We start from the raw sequence: 22,931 nt of genomic DNA, 5'->3' as shown, positions 1-22,931 counted from the left end.
TATGCAATAGACTAGAAATATGATTTAACTGGTTAAAGGCTGATTTGTAATTCATATATACAGAAATATAATAAATAAAAAAACAGTACACTACATCATGTAAATACTCAAACCAGTTAATATCAATATCTAATTTCCTTCATCTGCATTGATCTGAAACATGATAGGTGTAGTATTATCAAATGAGACAAAATTTCAACCAATAGAGAATGTGAAACGCTTTATTGAAAAAAGTTAATTATCCAAGTGTTATAAATAAATGCATTATAAATATTAGAAATACATGTTCAATCTGTACTGCCATGCACATCTGCTGTGCATTATAAAAACAGAGTTAGAAAGAGGTGGCGAGAGATGGCGTAAAAGACAGAAAGGGAAAGAAGTAAGAACATAGGAGCAGGGAATTCCACATATGATTAAATAATCACAGTGCCTAATATTCTCAGTTCATCACAATTAAATAATAGTGTCTAGTGGTGTCTCCTAACAGCCTTGGGCTCCCAGTTGGCCCGAAGGTTATCTTAAGAGCGGGTGAGGTGGCGATGACGGGACTGGGGGTTGGCATCCTCTCTCACATCAAAACATACCGGCAGATGAGAGCGAGCATGTTTAAGCCTCTTTTTTTATTCTAACACTGTCAGTCATCATAATCATCAGGTGGTGAAATGCAAAACTGACCTTGGATCATTAACTCTGGGACTACTAAATCTCTATCTGTATTTCAATGTAAAGCATCCCTTTAATAATACTTCCTGTTGACCGGACCAAGTGACCTCTCACCTCTGATCATGCTGTGCCCTCTATGTAGCCAGTTCAGATGCGGGAGGTGTTTACCGACACAGCTGATATAACCTAGAGGATTTAGGGAGAAGGGGAGAGAGGGATGAAGTGAAGGAGAGAGACTTATTGAGAAAATAAGGTGGTTAAAGAGACAGTGTTCAACAGGACGCTGTGTGTGTGGCCTCACCTGGTGTCCACACTAAGTGGCCGCAAAGTACTTTATACTGATAAACATGAACGGACACACGAGGACAAACAATATAGCGTAGTTATAGAAAGTGTCTTACTACTCTCCATAGTTGGCCCTCTTGCCTATCATTTGAAGGTGGAAGGAGCCACAGTTATACACCTGAGCCTGCTTAGCGCACAACACAATCCATCAATCAGATTGATACATGAGTGTGTGTGTGGGTTATAGGGTGTCTAATTGTTCTAAATTAGTTTTTGTACAGACATCACACCCTTACCTAAACAGCACTCTCGCCTGAGAAGTATAAATCAAAGGGAGAGAAACAGAATGGAATAACTGCAGTTGACATAGCTAAGTAAATGGAAGAATACTCTTATTGCAATGTGGATGGCTCTTAAGAGCCTTTGGTTGTGCATAGTGTAGTTATGGTGTTGCCAGGGAACAGCACCCTCTTCAAAGAAGTAGGAGGTGAAGATGTCCGCACATGGATTGCCTCTCTTGCTGCGTTGTTGGACCCAATCCTTGAAACGTCCTGAGAGCGCCAGACTTCTTCTCTGGCACACAGTGGCGAGCTGCAGATCCCCTCCTGGTCCTTATGTCCATCCTCATGAAGTTTTGCAGGACAGCCTTCACACGCCTGAATTCCTCCAGGAGGCAGCCCCAGATGGCCCTGGTCACCTTACCTTGTAGTGCCCTACACAGTAAATGTAGGCAATCTTTTTGAAAGAATCTCCAGTTGCAAGGTATCTGTAGGAATATGTACGATATTGTCATTATTAGACTTTTACATCAGCAGGTGTAAAAAGGCCCATGGAGTTGGTGGAATCGTCCTTTAATTCATGGCCACTTGCTCAGCTGGGCCAGGGGTGCTTTAATTAGGTCAGGTGGAAATGTCCGACGGATCAACTCATTAAAGGAGGAAATCGCCACTGCCCGACCTCGCTGCTTTCTCAACCCTGTCTAATCCAGACAGTCTGTGCGTCCATGAATCAACGTAAGTCCACCGAATCGGTTACCTTTCATCTGAACTATCTGTTGCGATCGGGAGACCGGGCCATCAGTTATTGATTAGAGTTATTACCGCAGAGAGCGGCTTGGAGTGCACGCTTCAAACCTATTGTGTTATGTAAATGGACATTGATCACAGCCCTACAGATCCTCTCAGGCCAGTTATGCCATTAATATATGGTTAATATGTAATGAAATTACATGTACATATGAAGACAAACCTGAAAGGATGAAATATGAAACGTAACTGTTTGCTGAACTGATCAATTCTGATATCAAACTGATGGGAGATTATAGATTGAATAACTGATAACTGATCAATTTATATGTATTATTCTTCTCATGACTATGATGAATGGTTATGATCCTAAATGACTCATTCTGCTTCATATTCAATTCCTACAGAACCTTATTGCGGAATTACCTCATTCTGTTAATAATGAGAATGATTTGACTTTCTGATTTGAATTTGATTATGTTATTCTGTTTCCATTGTTATGCAGCACAGACAACCTACCCAGTAAATATACCACTGTGGTTAAAGAAATTCCTGCCTCAGTCTCATCCATTCCTGTCACCTGACCTGTGACCACCTGTTCGCCTTCACTATTGTCAGTCATCCTACCTGTCCAGCTACCCATACAGATTCCAATAATCTTTCCCCAGGTAACTGGATTACTGAAGTATAATATCCCTTATAACAAATCAACATAACATTCGATTGATAGATGCATGTGCACACACACAATAAGATCATATCAAGGATAGCATCACAAATGAATACATAAACACCACTTGAAGCTTGAGGAGTTGATTAATTGAATCAGCTGTGCAGTGCTAAGGCAAAAACAAAAATGTACACCTATTTGAGTCACCAGGACTGAGAACCACTGCTCTTCATTGGGACAGGCTTTCATAGCCCTCTTTATCTGAGGACAGAACCCCACAAGAAACAGACTTCATTGTAATCTAATTACACAGCACTGAATATTATGTTACTATTATCTCTGTCCTCACTCCTAGGGACTGGAACTACACAGAAGTACCTGCCCTATCCAGAATAGCCTACTCACTTTGACAGTTGGGGCTACTATGCTTTCACCCTCCTCCATGGATGTTAACTAGTTACCTACAAATGCATTTGGAGTTTGTTTTTTACAGTGATCAATATATCAAGATAGATAGCTAATATGAAGTTTAGTGGCTGGTGATGTTTATTTTACTTAGCTAGCTATCTATACAGTATGTAAAGTTGGCTAGATAGCTAGAAAGCTCATTTAGCAACTCATTTGAGTTAGCCTGCTAGCTAGTTAGCTAATAATACAGTTTATTTGACCATTTTCAAAATGTATATACTTACTTGAATAGCTTCTTCCAGCCATGTGGACAATTGTAAACAGGGCAGCAAAGTTTGTTTGTCACCAGAGCGTTTTAAAGCATATTGCTATTGAACTATTTACCCACTTATTAATAACCAAACCTTCTTACAAACTTGCTATGCTGAATTCTTGACGCACACTCGAACTTATGCTGCCAAGCACTGGGCGGACTAAGCGGCACGCGGCAATTTTCCGCTTGGTTGTGTACATGCCGGGTAGAGTAAACGAACCGTACAAGGCAGCCGATACTCATAACCCATTTAGTTCATAGCTACTTGTATATAATGTATTATTGGTTGTGTTGCCATCAACAAAGGTCAAACCTGATCAATGTGTGGCATAAAAGCATGTGTGAGTGCATTTCTTGATCGAAAATTCAATGTCACTTCCTCCAGCAATTTGTCTAAAGTTTGGATGGAGAAGTTTCCGTGCAACGCTCCAACACACTGTGGGAGTTGTAGTCATAAATGTGCTTTAGGCCTTGTTACTTATCTGAAAGAACCATTCCATAAACATCATTTCCCAGAGACCAGTGTTTTCTGAGAGGCAACAGAGCTTCGAGCTGAGACGAACGCTCACGTAGTAAACGAACGGATGGCAGGGTGATTAGCGGTAAAAAAGAAAAAAAAAAAAAGAAAAAAAAGAAATCGGACTCAACTCGCTAACGGGATCTGGTGCTATAGATGAGCTGAAAGCGGTATATCGCTGTAATGCTGTCCCGTTGACCCAGCCGTGCGCGTCGTTCCCAAACACTTACCACAGCGAAGGTAAAGTTTAGCACAACTCTGTACAGTTTTGGGTAGCATCCCCGCCTGTTAAATATGTATTACTTGTGGCGTGGGAAGAAGCGCAGAAATGTATCTGTCATCATGAACGGGCAGTCATGATTTTTTTCCACTGACACATTTTTTTCCCGAGATGAGAGACATACTTCCACACTCGGATTCGAAAGGCTATGAGACTAGTAAACTGGTATCAGAGCCTGATTTATTAGGCAACTCGTCTCGGGATGTGTTGAAGTTCAGTGAAATTGGAAGGGATTTGTAGGCTACCTAAAATGGGCTAAACATGGTCATGGATTTGATGCTGACAATTTACCCATTGACTTGGGCATCATGTTGATGGACATAAATTACAGGAGCCTATGTCATGAGTTACTGTTGCCTACTAATTGTTTGGCTATGTGGTTTTGAGGTGGTATGATGGGGTGAATTGATCTCCATGTTTATTTTCCTTGAGTATGTTTAGAAGTATGTTCAAAACCACATAGGTCTGAAAATATGTTAAGATCAACCTCGATGTACTCTAATGGATGATGTCGCAGTGTAGGCAAATAATGCAAATGTGTAGATAGAGCTCCTTCTGTGCAAGTTTAGTAGCCTGTCATTGAGTTCTGAAAGACACAAATGTCACCAATGTGAGTCAAGACTCAGGAGGTACAATATGTTCCAGGAGTTTTTCTTTACTAGCCACATGAACAGGAAAAGCTCTAAGCCCCAATGACAGCCTACAATTAGGGTCTGGAGTTTTTCCTGGACAAGTCAAGTGGTCTGTAGCCTCAGTTTCCAGGCGTCCTCGCTGTTCGTGGTGAGCGTGACATGGGGAGTATGGTAACACGAGACTAAGTGATCAGGAAATCGACTGGGCTCTAGGCTCTAAACAACACAGCACAGGACACTGCTTTACTCACTATGCACTATAACACCTGTAGTACAGTAACCATGCACTAGACCATGTTTCACCCCAATTGTCGTGGCCTCATTCATTGTATTCTAATCAGGGTTGGGGTCAGTCCTTTTATAATTCAGTTCAAGTCCAATACAAAGTAAGGGCAATTTTCATTCCCTGAATTGAAAGGGGGTAGAATCCAACCCGGATTGTAACCCAGCCTGGATCAGTGTTACAATAAAACACTGTGAACTGACTGGTCTAACACTCCTTCCACCCTATAGCCCAGAGCAGGTTTACTATATACAGCTGCATGTTCTTCCTGTTTCTCTCTGCCTCTCCTAATCATTAACTGTTTACCCCTCACCCAGCTACATCAGGCTGGAGCATCAGATAGTTCCTGGCCCCATGCAAAACCTCCTGCTCCCTTTCTCTCAGGGTTTCCTCTGTTCCAAATCACCTCACTAGAACTGGGAAACCAACGTTCTGCTCCATTAGAATAATGTAATGTAAGGAAATCCAAGGTGGATGTTGGAATCTGAAATCTACTGATGGCAAGGACTTGTGTTTCCAAGATACATGTTACAATTTTACCCCAGTTTGAATTGATTCCCTGTTAATTTGTAATGCAAATAAACAGTCATTTATATATGCAGGATTGTAATGTCTTTACAGTTTACAGGGTTAGGAGGATGACCTGACAAAGTGAAGATGCACAAAATGTCACTCTTATGGTTATTCCTGACTGTGTGACCTGCCCAGGTCTGGGAAAACTCAGGCCCTATAGTCATTTGTTAGTGTGTGTTGTGATTCTCTTTATATGATTGTAAAATTCCTGCCTCTACTCTCCTCCAGGTGTGGACCAGTGTGTGTGTGAGACATGTCAGATAAGATGTCCAGTTTTCTGCACATCGGGGACATCTGCTCCCTGTATGCAGAGGGCTCCACCAACGGTTTCATCAGCACTCTGGGGTGAGTTAAGTTCACCTATCCCATCCCTCCTTTAGCAATTATCACTCACTGGCAATGAATGGCAATGGTGGTAACATAGGTCTTCTAATGCAGGGCTGGTCAATTCCGGTCCTGGAGTGCAGAAACACTTGTTTTTTTGTTTCTACCTGGTGTTAATTAATCAGTCCCTAAACCAAGTGTTTTGGCCCTCCCCAGACTGACCCCAGACATTGAACTGCCCTGGTCTAATGTAATCATTTTAGATGGTGCCTATATATTTCCCAATCATTTGGAATGGAGGACTATAGCTGCATCTACTCAGCAGATGCCATGGGACATGTACTCACCTGGACATTAGGGCACTTTTGAGGTCTGCACATGCATGACAAACTTTAATTGTGGAGGGAGCTATCCCTTTAAGGGTAAATTCATAGCTTAATGTACACGTGAGAAGGTCATTAAGGTACTGCCTTCAAAGCTCTGCAGTGCATATATAAAGGACTTTAGTCTGTAGTGGTGGTGTGAGTCCCCAATCGTAAGATGAGTGTGGGTTTGAGAGAGGAATGCTGTGGAGATGAATCACAGGAGAGGTGGTGTGGCCTGTGAGTCTGAAAGTTAGTGTTATCATGGCAGGGAGGTACTGGCACACAGAGCTGTGTGTGTGCTGCTCAGGGGCCCCTCTGCCATCTGTGGGCCACTGATACAGAGTGGTTTGGAAGGGTAAATGACATTTCCACCTTTCTCAAAGAACAGAGCTGGTCAAACTAAGCCCTTTGAAGTGGGAGTCTGGTCCTGGGTATCTCCATGACCATGATGGTATGTAGACTGGGAAGAATGGGAAATAGGCGGGAACTAATTAACTGGGAGGGAGGGAGAAAGGATTTAACCCAGATGGAGAAAGGTAGGGAGGATGCCTGTGTATGGTATGTGTAGACTGTTGGTGATCCATAGACAATATTGGACACACAATGATTAGTTCTGTTTGTGTATGAGCAAGAGAAAACATTTATATAGGGTCATAATACCAGTGAGAACGCATAAACACACTCCACAGGAATTCTCCTACTACAGGGTTCCCCAACTAGCAGCCTGCTTTTCTGATTAAATAAAAATACAAATTGGACATTAGACTATAAAAACACCAGCAAATATTCCCACAGTTACTACAGATACAGTGGGGAGAACAAGTATTTGATACACTGCCGATTTTGCAGGTTTTCCTACTTACAAAGCATGTAGAGGTCTGTCATTTTTTATCATAGGTACACTTCAACTGTGAGAGACGGAATCTAAAACAAAAATCCAGAAAATCACGTATGATTTTTAAGTAATTCATTTGCATTTTATTGCAGGACATAAGTATTTGATACATCAGAAAAGCAGAACTTAATATTTGGTACAGAGACCTTTGTTTGCAATTACAGAGATCATACGTTTCCTGTAGTTCCTGACCAGGTTTGCACACACTGCAGCAGGGATTGTGGCCCACTCCTCCATACAGACCTTCTCCAGATCCTTCAGGTTTCGGGGCTGTCGCTGTGCAATGTAACAATAATATTTAGACTTAGGGATGCCACCCGTTAGATAAAATATTGAACGGTTCCGTATTTCACTGAAATAATAAACGTTTTGTTTTCGAAATGATAGTTTCCGGATTCGATCATATTAATGACCAAAGGCTCGTATCTCTGTGTGTTATTATGTTATAATTAAGTCTGATTCAAATATCATTTTCGTGTGTTTTGCCAGCAGCTCTTCGCAAACACATCCCTGTTTATGACTTCAAGCCTATCAGCCTAATGGCTGGTGTTACCAATGTGAAATGGTTAGCTGGGTGTGCGCTAATACTGTTTCAAACATCACTCGCTTTTAGATTTGGAGTAGTTATTCCCCTTGCGCTGCAAGGGCCGCGGCTTTTGTGGAGCAATGGATAACGATGCTTCGAGTGTGGCTGTTGTCGATGTGTTCCTGGTTCGAGCCCAGGTAGGGGCGAGGAGTGGGACGGAAGCTATACTGTTACACTGGCAATACTATAGTGCCTATAAGAACATCCAATAGTCAAAGGTATATGAAATACAAATGGTATAGCGAAATAGTCCTATAAATACTATATTAACTACAACATAAAACCTCTTACCTTGAGACTTCAATATTCCATGTTAAAAGGAACCACCAACATTCATATGTTCTCATGTTCTGAGCAAGGAACTTAAACGTTCGCTTTTTTACATGGCACATATTACTTTCTTCTCCAACACTTTGTTTTTGCATTATTTAAACCAAATTGAACATGTTTCATTATTTATTTGAGGCTAAATTGATTTTGATGTTTTATATTAAGTTAAAATAAGTGTTAATTCAGTGTTGTTGTAATTGTCATTATTACAAATAAAAAATTGGCCGATTTAATCGGTATCAGCTTTTTTGGCCCTCCATTAATCGGTATCGGTGTTGAAAAATCATAATCGGTCGACCTGTAATCTGCACACACAGTGAGGTGAAGACTTTTGGAGGATGGCCTGGTGTCAAGAAGGGCAGCAAAGATGCCACTTCTCTCCAGGAAAAAAATCAGGGACTTGTTACTATGGAATACTGAAGTATAATTACATCTGACAAAAATATCTAAAGACACTGAAGCAGCAAACCTTTGTGGAAATTCATATTTGTGTCATTCTCAAAACTTATGGCCACGACTGTACAGTCCATTGTATTCTCCATCAATCTCACCTGACTTCAGTTATAATGGATTCAATGCAGGTTTGGTTATTGTTCTGGGTCAAGATAACATGTAGGGGAATGTCATAGTGTATGACTCTTGTATTCGTACATTTTATCCAGATCTGTGCTACTTCTCACTGTGTGCATCTGTGCTACTTCTCACTGTGTGCATCTGTGCTACTTCTCACTGTGTGCATCTGTGCTACTTCTCACTGTGTGCATAGTGTGCACTGTACTCCGCACAGTGACTAAGACATGCCATAACATTATTAACACTTTTGGGCTCCCAAGTGGTGCAGTGGTCTAAGGCACTGCATCTCAGTGCTAGAGGCGTCACTACAGACCCTGGTTCGATCCTGGCCTGTATCACAACGGTTGTAATCGAGAGTTCCATAGGGCGGCGCACAATTCGCCCAGCATCGTCCGGGTTAGGGGATGGGTTAGGGGATGGGTTAGGCCGGCTGTCATTGTAAATGGTAGGCTGTCATTGTAAAATAAGAATTTATTCTTAACTGACTTGCCTAGTTAAATAAAAAAAGATTTGTCTTTAAATTAATGTGCTTCTGCCACACTTCTTGTCACTTACTTATTTGCTTTGTCTATACATTGATTATATTGCATGCTCTCTGCTGCGCAGACGATGTATTTGAAGAGTATTTATTCCAGTTTGCGAAGACGAGCCATCAACTGCTGGTTTGATTCTGTTTACATGTGATTTACAAGGGGGATGGTTAGTAATGCTAGTGCTGGCTAGAGGCTCAGGATCCCTGGACACCCCCCTCTTGCTGCTCATGAAAATTGGATCAGGCTGAGACAGCAGAAAGGGACCTCACTGCCTCCACTGAGTTACAGAGACCAGACCCCGACGGACGGAGACCGGACCACGACAGACGGACGGACGGAGACCGGACCACGACAGACGGACGGACGGAGACCGGACCACGACAGACGGACGGACGGAGACCGGACCACGACAGACGGACGGACGGAGACCGGACCACGACGGACGGACGGACGGAGACCGGACCACGACGGACGGACGGACGGAGACCGGACCACGACGGACGGACGGACGGAGACCGGACCACGACGGACGGACGGACGGAGACCGGACCACGACGGACGGACGGACGGAGACCGGACCACGACGGACGGACGGACGGAGACCGGACCACGACGGACGGACGGACGGAGACCGGACCACGACGGACGGACGGACGGAGACCGGACCACGACGGACGGACGGACGGAGACCGGACCACGACGGACGGACGGAGACCGGACCACGACGGACGGACGGAGACCGGACCACGACGGACGGAGACCGGACCACGACGGACCACGACGGACGGGGACCCGGACGGACGGAGACCGGACACGGAGAGACCGGACACGGAGAGACCGGACACGGAGAGACCGGACACGGACGGGCGGAGAGACCGGACACGGACGGGCGGAGAGACCGGACACGGACGGGCGGAGAGACCGGACACGGACGGGCGGAGAGACCGGACACGGACGGGCGGAGAGACCGGACGGGCGGAGAGACCGGACGGGCGGAGAGACCGGACACGGAGAGACCGGACACGGACGGGCGGAGAGACCGGACACGGAGAGACCGGACACGGACGGGCGGAGAGACCGGACACGGACGGGCGGAGAGACCGGACACGGAGAGACCGGACACGGAGAGACCGGACACGGAGAGACCGGACACGGACGGGCGGAGAGACCGGACACGGAGAAACCGGACACGGACGGGCGGAGAGACCGGACACGGACGGGCGGAGAGACCGGACACGGACGGGCGGAGAGACCGGACACGGACGGGCGGAGAGACCGGACACGGAGAGACCGGACACGGAGAGACCGGACACAGAGAGACCGGACACGGAGAGACCGGACACGGAGAGACCGGACACGGAGAGACCGGACACGGATGGGCGGAGAGACCGGACACGGACGGGCGGAGAGACCGGACACGGAGAGACCGGACACGGAGAGACCGGACACGGAGAGACCGGACACGGACGGGCGGAGAGACCGGACACGGACGGGCGGAGAGACCGGACACGGAGAGACCGGACACGGAGAGACCGGACACGGATGGACGGAGAGACCGGACACAGAGAGACCGGACACGGACGGACGGAGAGACCGGACGCGGAGAGACCGGATGCGGAGAGACCAGACACGGAGAGACCGGACACGGACGGGCGGAGAGACCGGACACGGACGGGCGGAGAGACCGGACACGGACGGGCGGAGAGAACGGACACGGACGGGCGGAGAGACCGGACACGGACGGGCGGAGAGACCGGACACGGACGGGCGGAGAGACCGGACACGGACGGGCGGAGAGACCGGACACGGACGGGCGGAGAGACCGGACACGGACGGGCGGTGAGACCGGACACGGACGGGCGGTGAGACCGGACACGGACGGGCGGTGAGACCGGACACGGACGGGCGGTGAGACCGGACGGACGGACAGAGACGGAGACCGGACGCGGAGACAGGCTGTCAGACAGAGACAGAGACCGAGACAGAGACCAGACACGGACAGAGACCAGACCCAGACAGACAGAGACCAGGCATTACTAACCATCCACCAGACAGACAGACAGACCAGACTAACAGACCAGCAGACAGACAAGACATGGACAGACAGACCAGACAGAGACCAGACATGGACAGACAGAGACCAGACATTACTAACCATCCACCAGACAGAGATCAGACATTACTAACCATCCACCAGACAGTGATCAGACATTACTAACCATCCACCAGACAGAGACCAGACAGACAGAGTTATTTGAATGACAATCACCGGCTGACAAAATGTCATGACCGCCACAGCCCTAGTCATAGGTTCTCTTTTCTGACAACTTACTATAATATGAATCAGATGCTCAGTATAGCAATGCTGTATAATGCTCTCCGGAGGTAGACACTGTAGACTGGAGCCTCAGTGTGTTATGTCATTTTCAGAGCGGTGTATCTCTGGTGCAGACAGGTCCATGTGTAGTACGACTGACTGTGTGTGTTTAAACTCCACAGGAACATGACTGGGATGGATGTGGTATCTGGCTGGGGTCCAGGCAGCCGTTATTATGAGCCAGTAGAAAACTAAATTTGTCAGCGGCAGGAATGCTAGTCAGTTCGCCCACTAGCTGTGGCCAGCTAATCCTCTCATTTCTTCCTCATAATTGGTGGACTGTAGAAGAGCCACGGCGATACAAGAAACCTTGTGGTGTAACCACAAGTATGTGATTGGTCTAAATATAGTGACTGAGGGAGTCAAAATAAACAGAGCTCTGTGGTTAAGTGTTATGAAAAAACAGTGTACTTTTTATGGGTGTACGTGGTGCTTTATTACAAGATCTCAGGCGGACAATGGGCTTGGATGTAATGGAGGGTTTTATTGTGAAACAATGAAATAAAAGCCTTCGATTTGAAAATATGCTGGTTTCTTCCAGATATACCCTAACCTAGAATGAATAACCCTTGTGGAAAGGGGTACACATTTGTTTGGAGCCTGGGGCTTATATATGAAAAATAAAGAAAGCTATGTGCTTGCAGATTTGTATGTGTGGTGCACATTTATAATGTTGAAACTGTTCAAGTTTATTTGCATGTGAAGGGTGTGTGGTCGACTACCTGTGTGTTTCTGACTTGACGTGTCATTGTCTCTTCCCTCCACAGGCTGGTAGATGACCGCTGTGTGGTACAGCCCGACACAGGGGACCTGAACAACCCCCCCAAAAAGTTCAGAGGTAAGAGAATGGTATACTCCCATCTCATTCTACTATAGCAGCTCACGCAGCATCACATCACCTCAGTAAATCCTGCCTGTTTACACAGTGTGTTCCACTGAAGATGTTTCTTATTGTGTTAACACTGCGATTCTATGGTGCTATCGCCAGTATCACTCCTGTCCACATGGACTTCAAAAAGCACAGCTCGCTTTGATGTGTGTGTGTGTGTGTGTGTGTGTGTGTGTGTGTGATGCTTGTATCTGTCTGTGTGTGTGTGATGCTTGTATCTGTCTGTGTGTGTGTGATGCTTGTATCTGTCTGTGTGTGTGTGTGATGCTTGTATCTGTCCGTGTGTGTGTGATGCTTGTATCTGTTTTTTTTATCAGTGTATGTTTGTGTATCATCTTTTCTATGTTGTGAGGCTGTGAACATATTGAGGCCCATGAAGGAAGATGTTTCTCTGGGTTTTGCAGTTGGGCTATATATAGCTCTGTCACAGGAAGTACAACTGAACTTGCGACAAAGGCTGTGGCGCTCATGAAATGTTGTCAGCCAGTTGTTGTCATGCAAAAGACTCACGTTCTCACGGTAATTGACCGTTAATTAACACACTCGTTTAGCATCTCCAGGCCTCCACACGAACAAGCCGACGATGAGGGCATTTGGAGCATCTACATTTAAAAAAGTATAATAAGTCAATTTAACATACAATAAATCCATTATTTATTTTAGACAGGTCTAAAGAAACATTATGATATGAAGAACATGTATTTCGTAAGAACAGAATAGGAGTTGGCCAACTATGTTATCTGGCTATGGATATGCCATAGGCTGCAGGCTAGTTAATTTAGCTGACAAGATATGCCTAAGTTCTGTGCCATTATTTTATTTGATATGATTTTATAGTAAGAACAATAAAATTGAACTTAGCTGAATAAAATAGAAAAAAAAAAAAAAATCCCATCACAGTGACTGCACATATGAAATGGAAATGTTGAGCGTAATAAAGTGATCATTTAAAACAGGTCCTATACGCTACATTAAGAGTTATTTGGCAACTTTAGTTGTGAAGGATACAAACCTTAGAATGTCTAAGAAATCAAAACATAGGGGCTACATCGTATCACTACACGTTACTGATGATTTGAAAAAGTGGCAACAAAAAAAAGCTTGCACTCTGTTTCTTGCCTCAGGGTGGACAGCTGTTCTCTCATCAATTGATCATATTTTGAAATTAGTTTAGGTTAAGAACGGCCCATTATCAAACGGGCGTGAACAGGGGCAGGGAAAAAAGACAAATCACCTGTTGGCACTCGAATAACAAGTGGAGGCCGTGCGCTTTCTCTGTTTTGTAGCAGCTGAGAAATGAATACAACACTTATTTCACTCCACGCATCAACCACTGTTTGATGAGCATGCTCTCACTGCCCCAACAGGTGATATTCCTGTTTGAGGAGTATGCTCTCACTGTCTCAACAGGTGATATTCCTGTTTGATGAGCATGCTCTCACTGCCCCAACAGGTGATATTCCTGTTTGAGGAGCATTCTCTCACTGTCTCAACAGGTGATATTCCTGTTTGAGGAGTATGCTGTCACTGTCTCAACAGGTGATATTCCTGTTTGAGGAGCATGCTGTCACTGTCTCAACAGGTGATAATCCTGTTTGAGGAGCATGCTCTCACTGCCCCAACAGGTGATATTCTGCCATGTGCTCTCCAACCTTGTTCCTGCAGCTACCCAGTACTAAATTTAGGAAACCAATTGAAATCTGTTTGTGAACATTGATAGTAACATGTTTTCACATTGAAACATATTTCACTAAATTGACAGCCCGTCAGCATGCTGGAGAAAGGAATAAAGGAGAGAGGAGCATTTCACTACACCCGCAATAACATCTGCTAATCACGTGTATGTGACCAATAACATTTGATTTGGAAATGCATGGTGGTGAGATATTCTGTATAGCTAAAGGTAATGTGTCACCCAATTAATTATGAAAATATAAAAATTCCCTATTAAGCTATTCAAACCAAACAAACCAAATACAAATTCACTAATTGTAGGCTAACTGTAAGCCGCACTGCACAATTAATGAACCAACAGCATCGCCTAGACTCGTTCTCTCCCAGACTCATAGATAGCAGTTTTAGAGTGTAGCATAAGGTAACCAGTCCATCCAGTATGCATAATAATACAGTCCACACTCAAAAGGCGTTTACTCAAATTGTTTAATTTTGGAGTATAGGCTAGACCAATTATGTACCGAAGACCTCTTAAATCAGTTTTGGTTTATGTTTTTCTGCTATGTGTAATATGTGGTAGGTTATGTATTGGCTATAACTCCAGTATGTAGATAGGAGGCAGGGCACAATCATAATTTGTGTTGAGTTTTTGTTTTTTCAGGCTTGATTCATTCAGAACTTCCATACAGCAAAGCATCCCCAAACCATCACACTACCACCACCACGCTTCACCGTTGGGATGAGGTCCTTACTGTGGAATCATCACACTACCACCACCACGCTTCACCGTTGGGATGAGGTCCTTACTGTGGAATCATCACACTAACACCACCACGCTTCACCGTTGGGATGAGGTCCTTACTGTGGAATCATCACACTACCACCACCACGCTTCACCGTTGGGATGAGGTCCTTACTGTGGAATCATCACACTACCACCACCACGCTTCACCATTGGGATGAGGTCCTTACTGTGGAATCATCACACTACCACCACCACGCTTCACTGTTGGGATGAGGTCCTTACTGTGGAATCATCACACTACCACCACCACGCTTCACTGTTGGTATGAGGTCCTTATGGAATGTTTGGTTTTTGACCAGGCATAATGGGACCCATGTTTTCCAAAAAGTTATACTTTTGACTCATCTGTCCATAGAACATTCTTCCAAGAGTCTTGATGATCATCCAGGTGCTTCCAGGTACTTTTTGGCAAACTTTTTGGATGAGAAAAACCAAACACTGCAGTAAGAACCTCATACCAACGGTCAAACATGGTGGTGGTAGTGTGATGGTTTGGGGATGCTTTGCTGCCTCAGGACATGGATGACTTGCCTTAATAGAAGGAACCATGAATTCTGCAGTATATCAGAGAATTCTACAGGAGAATGTCAGGCCATCCGCCTGTGAGCTGAAGCTGGAGCGCAGCTGGGTCGTGCATCAAGACAATGATCCCAAACACACAATCAAGTCTACATGAAAATGGTTAAAAAGCTACACATTTGAAGTTTTGGAATGGCCTAGTCAAAGTCCATACCTAATCCCAATTGAGATGTTGTGGCAGGACTTGAAACCGCAATGTGACTGACTGATCAACAACTACAGGAAGTGTTTGGTTGCAGTCATTGCAGCTAAAGGTGGCACAACCAGTTATTGAGTGTAAGGGGGCAGTTACTTTCTCAGAGTATAAATAGTATAAGTATAAATAGTTTTTGTTATTTGTTAACTCAGGTTCCCTTTATTTAATATTAGGTTTTGGTTAAAGATTGGAAAACATTCAGTATCAGCACTTTTTCCCGGCACTGCAGTATGTTCACCATTTCAATATGTGTGGATGTTCCATGCACAATTTCTGTGGGGTTTTAGCAATTGTCTGTGTTAGTGTGTGTAATAATCGCTGAAGAGGTGAGAAAAGCATGGTGTTTTGTGATGGTGTACTTTTCAGTAATGGAAGGAGTGTAATATGGATCCATGGTAGGTCTAAGTGTCGCCCTAAGAGGAACAAATGAGCATGTTTCAGCAATGCTGGAAGGAGTTGAGACTAACAAGCATTCCACTCATACTAGGAGTTATGTTAGTTTCCGCATTACATGATGTGGCTGAAGGCGAGTGGGGCTCTGTCTAGCATACATTGTGCCCGTTAGCTGCAGTCTGATAGAGCGAAGCAGGGAGATTGTACTGTATTTCTAAGCGTTAAAGCTTTGTTTTCCTTAGAGCGTTGATGTCCGATGGAAATTCTGAGTTTATTTCCTCCTTGAAGACTGTTACCAACACCAGGAGGCTACTCTCTCTCTGTCCGTCCATCTCTGTCAGTCTATCTTTCTGTGCAGTAACGGTGTGTGTGTGTGTGTGTGTGTGTGTGTGTGTGTGTGTGTGTGTGTGTGTAATATGTTCAGTCAAGTTATCTCTGTCTGTGTGTGTATGTTCAGTGTCCTGTAAGGCTTTAACCAGGGCTTTGACCTGAAGTCGCCTGTATTCTAACAGTAAGAACATTGTTGTTGGTAGTTATAGATGATAGTATAGGGTGAGATGTAGCCTACTTGGCTAACACTACTGTGACCTCAACTGCTCAAAAAATTGTTTTATACCAAAACGTGACTCATTTGGATTCTCTCTGTAGCTTGGCATGGCCTTTTTATTTCTGGGATGTTTTTTCCAGACGTTAAACCAAACCCCCCCGCTGATGGTTATGATCTGGGGAGGGTAATCTGCCTGGAGTACAGTCCCCCTGTGTGCCGTCCATTTTGGAGAGTTACTCCTCAGAGTAAATAGTGTGTTGGGGGGATGCAGAATTTCTGTGTAGCTGCTCTGAAAGATGGTGGAGATAACCCTCCTTACTTTAGCATGCTGCTGGCTGTGGGCCAGACTAACCCTGGCCACCAGGCCTCACTACTGAGGTATGCATACCATTTCCTCCCAATATAAGCAGACGCACCCCACTTTACAGGCACGCACACATGCACAGGCAAACAACATTTTTATGTCTCTGTGTCCAGTATGAAAGAAGTTAGAGGTAGTTTCACGAGCCAATACTAACTAGCATTCTAGCAGATACCCATAGTCTTCGAGCCATATGGCTAGCAGACACCCATAGTCTTCGAGCCATATGGCTAGCAGAGACCCATAGTCTTCCAGCCATATGGCTAGCAGACACCCATAGTCTTCCAGCCATATGGCTAGCAGACACCCATAGTCTTCCAGCCATATGGCTAGCAGACACCCATAGTCTTCCAGCCATATGGCTAGCAGACACCCATAGTCTTCCAGCCATATGGCTAGCAGACACCCATAGTCTTCCAGCCATATGGCTAGCAGACACCCATAGTCTTCCAGCCATATGGCTAGCAGACACCCATAGTCTTCCAGCCATATGGCTAGCAGACACCCATAGTCTTCCAGCCATATGGCTAGCAGACACCCATAGTCTTCCAGCCATATGGCTAGCAGACACCCATAGTCTTCCAGCCATATGGCTAGCATATACCCATAGTCTTCCAGCCATATGGCTAGCAGACACCCATAGTCTTCCAGCCATATGGCTAGCAGACACCCATAGTCTTCCAGCCATATGGCTAGCAGACACCCATAGTCTTCCAGCCATATGGCTAGCAGACACCCATAGTCTTCCAGCCATATGGCTAGCAGACACCCATAGTCTTCCAGCCATATGGCTAGCAGACACCCATAGTCTTCCAGCCATATGGCTAGCAGACACCCATAGTCTTCCAGCCATATGGCTAGCAGATACCCATAGTCTTCCAGCCATATGGCTAGCAGACACCCATAGTCTTCCAGCCATATGGCTAGCAGACACCCATAGTCTTCCAGCCATATGGCTAGCAGACACCCATAGTCTTCCAGCCATATGGCTAGCAGACACCCATAGTCTTCCAGCCATATGGCTAGCAGACACCCATAGTCTTCCAGCCATATGGCTAGCAGACACCCATAGTCTTCCAGCCATATGGCTAGCAGACACCCATAGTCTTCCAGCCATATGGCTAGCAGACACCCATAGTCTTCCAGCCATATGGCTAGCAGACACCCATAGTCTTCCAGCCATATGGCTAGCAGACACCCATAGTCTTCCAGCCATATGGCTAGCAGACACCCATAGTCTTCCAGCCATATGGCTAGCAGACACCCATAGTCTTCCAGCCATATGGCTAGCAGATACCCATAGTCTTCCAGCCATATGGCTAGCAGACACCCATAGTCTTCCAGCCATATGGCTAGCAGACACCCATAGTCTTCCAGCCATATGGCTAGCAGACACCCATAGTCTTCCAGCCATATGGCTAGCAGACACCCATAGTCTTCCAGCCATATGGCTAGCAGACACCCATAGTCTTCCAGCCATATGGCTAGCAGACACCCATAGTCTTCCAGCCATATGGCTAGCAGACACCCATAGTCTTCCAGCCATATGGCTAGCAGATACCCATAGTCTTCCAGCCATATGGCTAGCAGACACCCATAGTCTTCCAGCCATATGGCTAGCAGACACCCATAGTCTTCCAGCCATATGGCTAGCAGACACCCATAGTCTTCCAGCCATATGGCTAGCAGACACCCATAGTCTTCCAGCCATATGGCTAGCAGACACCCATAGTCTTCCAGCCATATGGCTAGCAGACACCCATAGTCTTCCAGCCATATGGCTAGCATACACCCATAGTCTTCCAGCCATATGGCTAGCAGACACCCATAGTCTTCCAGTCATCTGCTAGTGCTAGGTAGATAAAGGGCCTCATTGTCAAAATCCCAAAGTATCCCTTTAAACACATACATACACAGGCTAGTGATGTGCGGGTTGACTCAGAAATTGCAGTCCCCGTGGTTATATCCGCAGGTAGGGTGTAGGGTGACCACATTTAAAATACACAAATGTGGGACAACAGGATGATTTTGCTGACATTCACGGGACAGTGTAGCCTACATGATAAAAACATTTGTACCCCACACAAACACACACACACACACAATCCCCTTCCCACTGATGGTGTAGTTTTTAGGTGTTGGAGAGCAATACAAATGTAAATTACATAAGTTTATACCGACTTTGATATCATTATATTTAATATCATTATAGAATATGCATAAAATGCATCCTCCAATTGCAATGTCTGCCTATGCCCACACATACTGTCTCTAGAACATGTAATATTTTTAATTCCCTCTAACACCAAGTTAGGCATACCTCATTTCAGAATAGGCCATGGCATCATCACTGTCAATTGTGAATGATGTTTCTTCACGTTTTACCAGTGGAATGTCCAAACTGAATCTACATGCCAATCATTTGATCTCAATCAGTTTCATGAGAATATGCATTTAGATCTTATTGAGTTACTGGTTCGTGAGCAATTTAGTTTCAATCAAAACACATTCTACCTAGTGGCTCAAGCTGTTCAGTTTTGGCCATATTAGACAAAAAGATATATATATATATAATATACACACACAAGGCAATTTTGTCAAACTTGTGAAAATGAGCTATTCAACTATAACCATCACCTAATTTCTTATGAGATTTTAGGGTGTTTTTGTTGTATGAGCAACTAATGAGCATGGAGAGCCTCACAAGTTTGACAAAATTGCCTTATATATCTTTGTCTAATATGGCGATTTACTTACAAAAAGTATGCTTCTAATGAAGACCTAGAAAAGTATGTAGTTAGGCTGTCCTCGCCAAGTTTAGCTGGAATTTACCCCGAAAGGATTTGAGAAATCTGATTGTTTGACAATGGGCCTATGACATTGGCCTACTTCTCGTCTTGCGCTGTGCAGAATATCAGATCAGACAACAACGATTGAGTGTTTAACATCACTAGTAGGCCACCACACCCTTATATATATTTTTTTTTTAATATTTGTAATATATATATATATATATATATATATGTGTCACGTGACTGCAAGGGACCAGTCTGAATGTCTGACTGAAATAATTGACAAATCATTTATTTTTATTTTTTATTAGTTGTGTTTGAATTTGTTGATTAAATGAGGGACAAAGGGTCAAAATCCCGCACAATCCAGGACATGTGGTCACCCTAGTAGGGTGGGTTCAGGGTCATGAAAAATTGTGTGGATGAAGGAACGATGGGTGGCGGGCGGGTTTGAATAAAGAGAACATTACCTTAAAAAATGCACAAATGTATAATTCTTGTGCATGTTATATCTATAGGCACCATTGAGGTTTTTCTTTCATTATTTGGGACCATCTGACATTAGTTCGTAAGCCTATAATCTTTAGGGCCTAATTAAATGTGCGCCAGATAGCCTACACACGAAGTGCTTTTGGAAACGGGAAGAAAAAGTGAAGGGTGCAACTGCTGCCTGCAATTCAGGACATTCCTGCATGTGGGCATTCCCTTTTTTAATCTAGAACTCCAGTACAACGCCTGTTGTGTACCGGAGTAGCAGCTCCCGCCGGTTGTGTACCGGAGTAGCAGCTCCCACCGGTTGTGCACGTGGTAGATGGTGGCGACACGGGCAGACAGCAAGGTTTCCGTTGTCAAAAGCTAATAAAATAGTGGCCGGCCAAATTATCCACAAAACACTAACATCCATTGCAAAATAATGCTTTTTATTAATTGATGGAAATACCAGTAGATGGGCTCCAACTTCAAAGGCAAATATACTTCATAGGCTAATAAATCATCAAGCTGCTCGGAAGCGTCGATGCATGTGTTTTTCTATTTTTACTCAGTCAAACGACGCAAGGTCCTCATAAGTTGTACTCCGACTGGGCAAAATTGACTAAGATTGTGTTGATTATCCCTGTTTCCAGTGTGCCCACTGAGAGGGTGTTCTTTCCCCAAAACAGAGTAAAGACAGCCTTGAGGACAAAGTAACGAGGAGGCAAATTCTTGTTCGTCTGGCCCGATCCTATCAGTTCTGCTGCCTCCCTAGGCAAGATACAGTGGGGCAAAAAAGTATTTAGTCAGCCACCAATTGTGCAAGTTCTCCTACTTAAAAAGATGAGAGGCCTGTAATTTTCATCATAGGTACACTTCAACTATGACAGACAAAATTAGAAAACATTTTTAAAAAATCACATTGTAGGATTTGTAAAGAATTTATTTGCAAATTATGGTGGATAATAAGTATTTGGTCATCTACAAACAAGCAAGATTTCTGGCTCTCACAGACCTGTAACTTCTTCTTTAAGAGTCTCCTCTGTTCTCCACTCGTTACCTGTACTAATGGCACCTGTTTGAACTTGTTATCAGTATAAAAGATACCTGTCCACAACCTCAAACAGTCACACTCCAAACTCCACTATGGCCAAGACCAAAGAGCTGTCAAAGGACACCAGAAACAAAATTGTAGACCTGCACCAGGCTGGGAAGACTGAATCTGCAATAGGTAAGCAGCTTGGTTTGAAGAAATCAACTGTGGGAGCAATTATTAGGAAATGGAAGACATACAAGACTACTGATAATCTCCCTCGATCTGGGGCTCCACGCAAGATCTCACCCCGTGGGGTCAAAATGATCACAAGAACGGTGAGCAAAAATCCCAGAACCACACGGGGGGACCTAGTGAATGACCTGCAGAGAACTGGGACAAGTAACAAAGCCTATCATCAGTAACACACTATGCCGCCAGGGACTCAAATCCTGCAGTGCCAGACGTGTCTGAAGTTTGCTAGAGAGCATTTGGATGATCCAGAAGAAGATTGGGAGAATGTCATATGGTCAGATGAAACAAAAATATAACTTTTTGGTAAAAACTCAATTCGGCGTGTTTGGAGGACAAAGAATGCTGAGTTGCATCCAAAGAACACCATACCTACTGTGAAGCATGGGGGTGGAAAAATCATGCTTTTCGTACACCAAAGTACGTTCATCTATAGGAGACAGAACGAGTCTCCTTCCTGAGCGGTATGACAGCTGCGTGGTCCCATGGTGTTTATACTTGCGTACTATTGTTTGTACAGATGAACGTGGTACCTTCAGGTGTTTGGAAGTTGCTCCCAAGGATGAACCAGACTTGTGGAGGTCTACAATTTTTTTTCTGAGGTCTTGGCTGATTTCTTTTGATTTTCCCATAATGTCAAGCAAAGAGGCACTGAGTTTGAAGGTAGGCCTTGAAATACATCCACAGGTACACCTCCAATTGACTTGAATGATGTAAATTAGCCTATCAGAAGCTTCTAAAGCCATGACACCATTTTCTGGAATTTTCCAAGCTGTTTAAAGGCACAGTCAACTTAGTGCATGTATTCTTCTGACCCACTGGAATTGGGATACAGTGAAAGTGAAATAATCTGTCCGTAAACAATTGTTGGAAAAATGATTTGTTTCATGCACAAAGTAGATGTCCTGACCGACTTGCCAAAACTATAGTTTGTTAACAAGAAATTTGTGGAGTGGTTGAAAAATGAGTTTGAATTACTCCAACCTAAGTGTATGTAAACTTCCAACTTCAACTGTATCACCAAAAAGAAGCGAGATGCAGTGCGGGAGAACTCACCAGAAAAGCACAGTGGAAAATAGTTTCGCTGAAGCTAGCTAGCTCACAAAGCTTATTTTAAACACCCAAAGATAAAACCAATACTCCGCAGCAATTATTTCATATCAGCAACAACTGTACTAGCTAGCTAGTTAGATGCAATATTTAGTGTTAGTGTATATTAACTTCCGACTTCAACTGTATATCACACATGAGACGAGTCACGACCTCACGATAGTTCATATTACAATAAACATTACATTTATTAA

The 22,931-nt window shown here is 44.4% G+C and overlaps 1 protein-coding gene and 1 long non-coding RNA gene across 7 annotated transcripts in view; one reads left to right on the top strand and one right to left on the bottom strand.

The window, feature by feature from the left end:
- Positions 1-205: 205 nt before the first annotated feature.
- On the bottom strand, positions 206-3,741 carry LOC149982610 (uncharacterized). Its single transcript, XR_016497331.1, has 2 exons — positions 3,339-3,741; positions 206-1,717 (listed from the first exon to the last, which is right to left on the bottom strand). It is a non-coding gene; the product is annotated as an uncharacterized LOC149982610 (long non-coding RNA).
- Positions 3,742-3,874: 133 nt separating this feature from the next.
- Positions 3,875-22,931, top strand: part of LOC110528182 (inositol 1,4,5-trisphosphate-gated calcium channel ITPR1) — a 192,358-nt gene continuing 173,301 nt past the window's right edge. For 4 of the 6 annotated variants that reach the window (XM_021610040.3, XM_021610038.3, XM_090241407.1 and 1 more), the window contains exons 1-3: positions 3,875-4,124; positions 5,881-5,997; positions 12,403-12,473. In XM_021610040.3, the coding sequence (XP_021465715.3) occupies positions 5,906-5,997; positions 12,403-12,473 (163 nt within the window). In that variant the 5' untranslated portion in view covers positions 3,875-4,124; positions 5,881-5,905. The remainder of the gene's footprint in view (positions 4,125-5,880; positions 5,998-12,402; positions 12,474-22,931) is intronic. The other 2 variants (XM_090241406.1, XM_090241404.1) reach the window with 1 other exon arrangement.

The sequence above is a fragment of the Oncorhynchus mykiss genome, chromosome 7 (assembly GCF_057628025.1).
Source record: "Oncorhynchus mykiss isolate SJ-2025 chromosome 7, ASM5762802v1, whole genome shotgun sequence".
NCBI classification, from domain to species: domain Eukaryota; kingdom Metazoa; phylum Chordata; class Actinopteri; order Salmoniformes; family Salmonidae; genus Oncorhynchus; species Oncorhynchus mykiss.
This window is presented reverse-complemented; position numbering and strand designations above follow the sequence as displayed.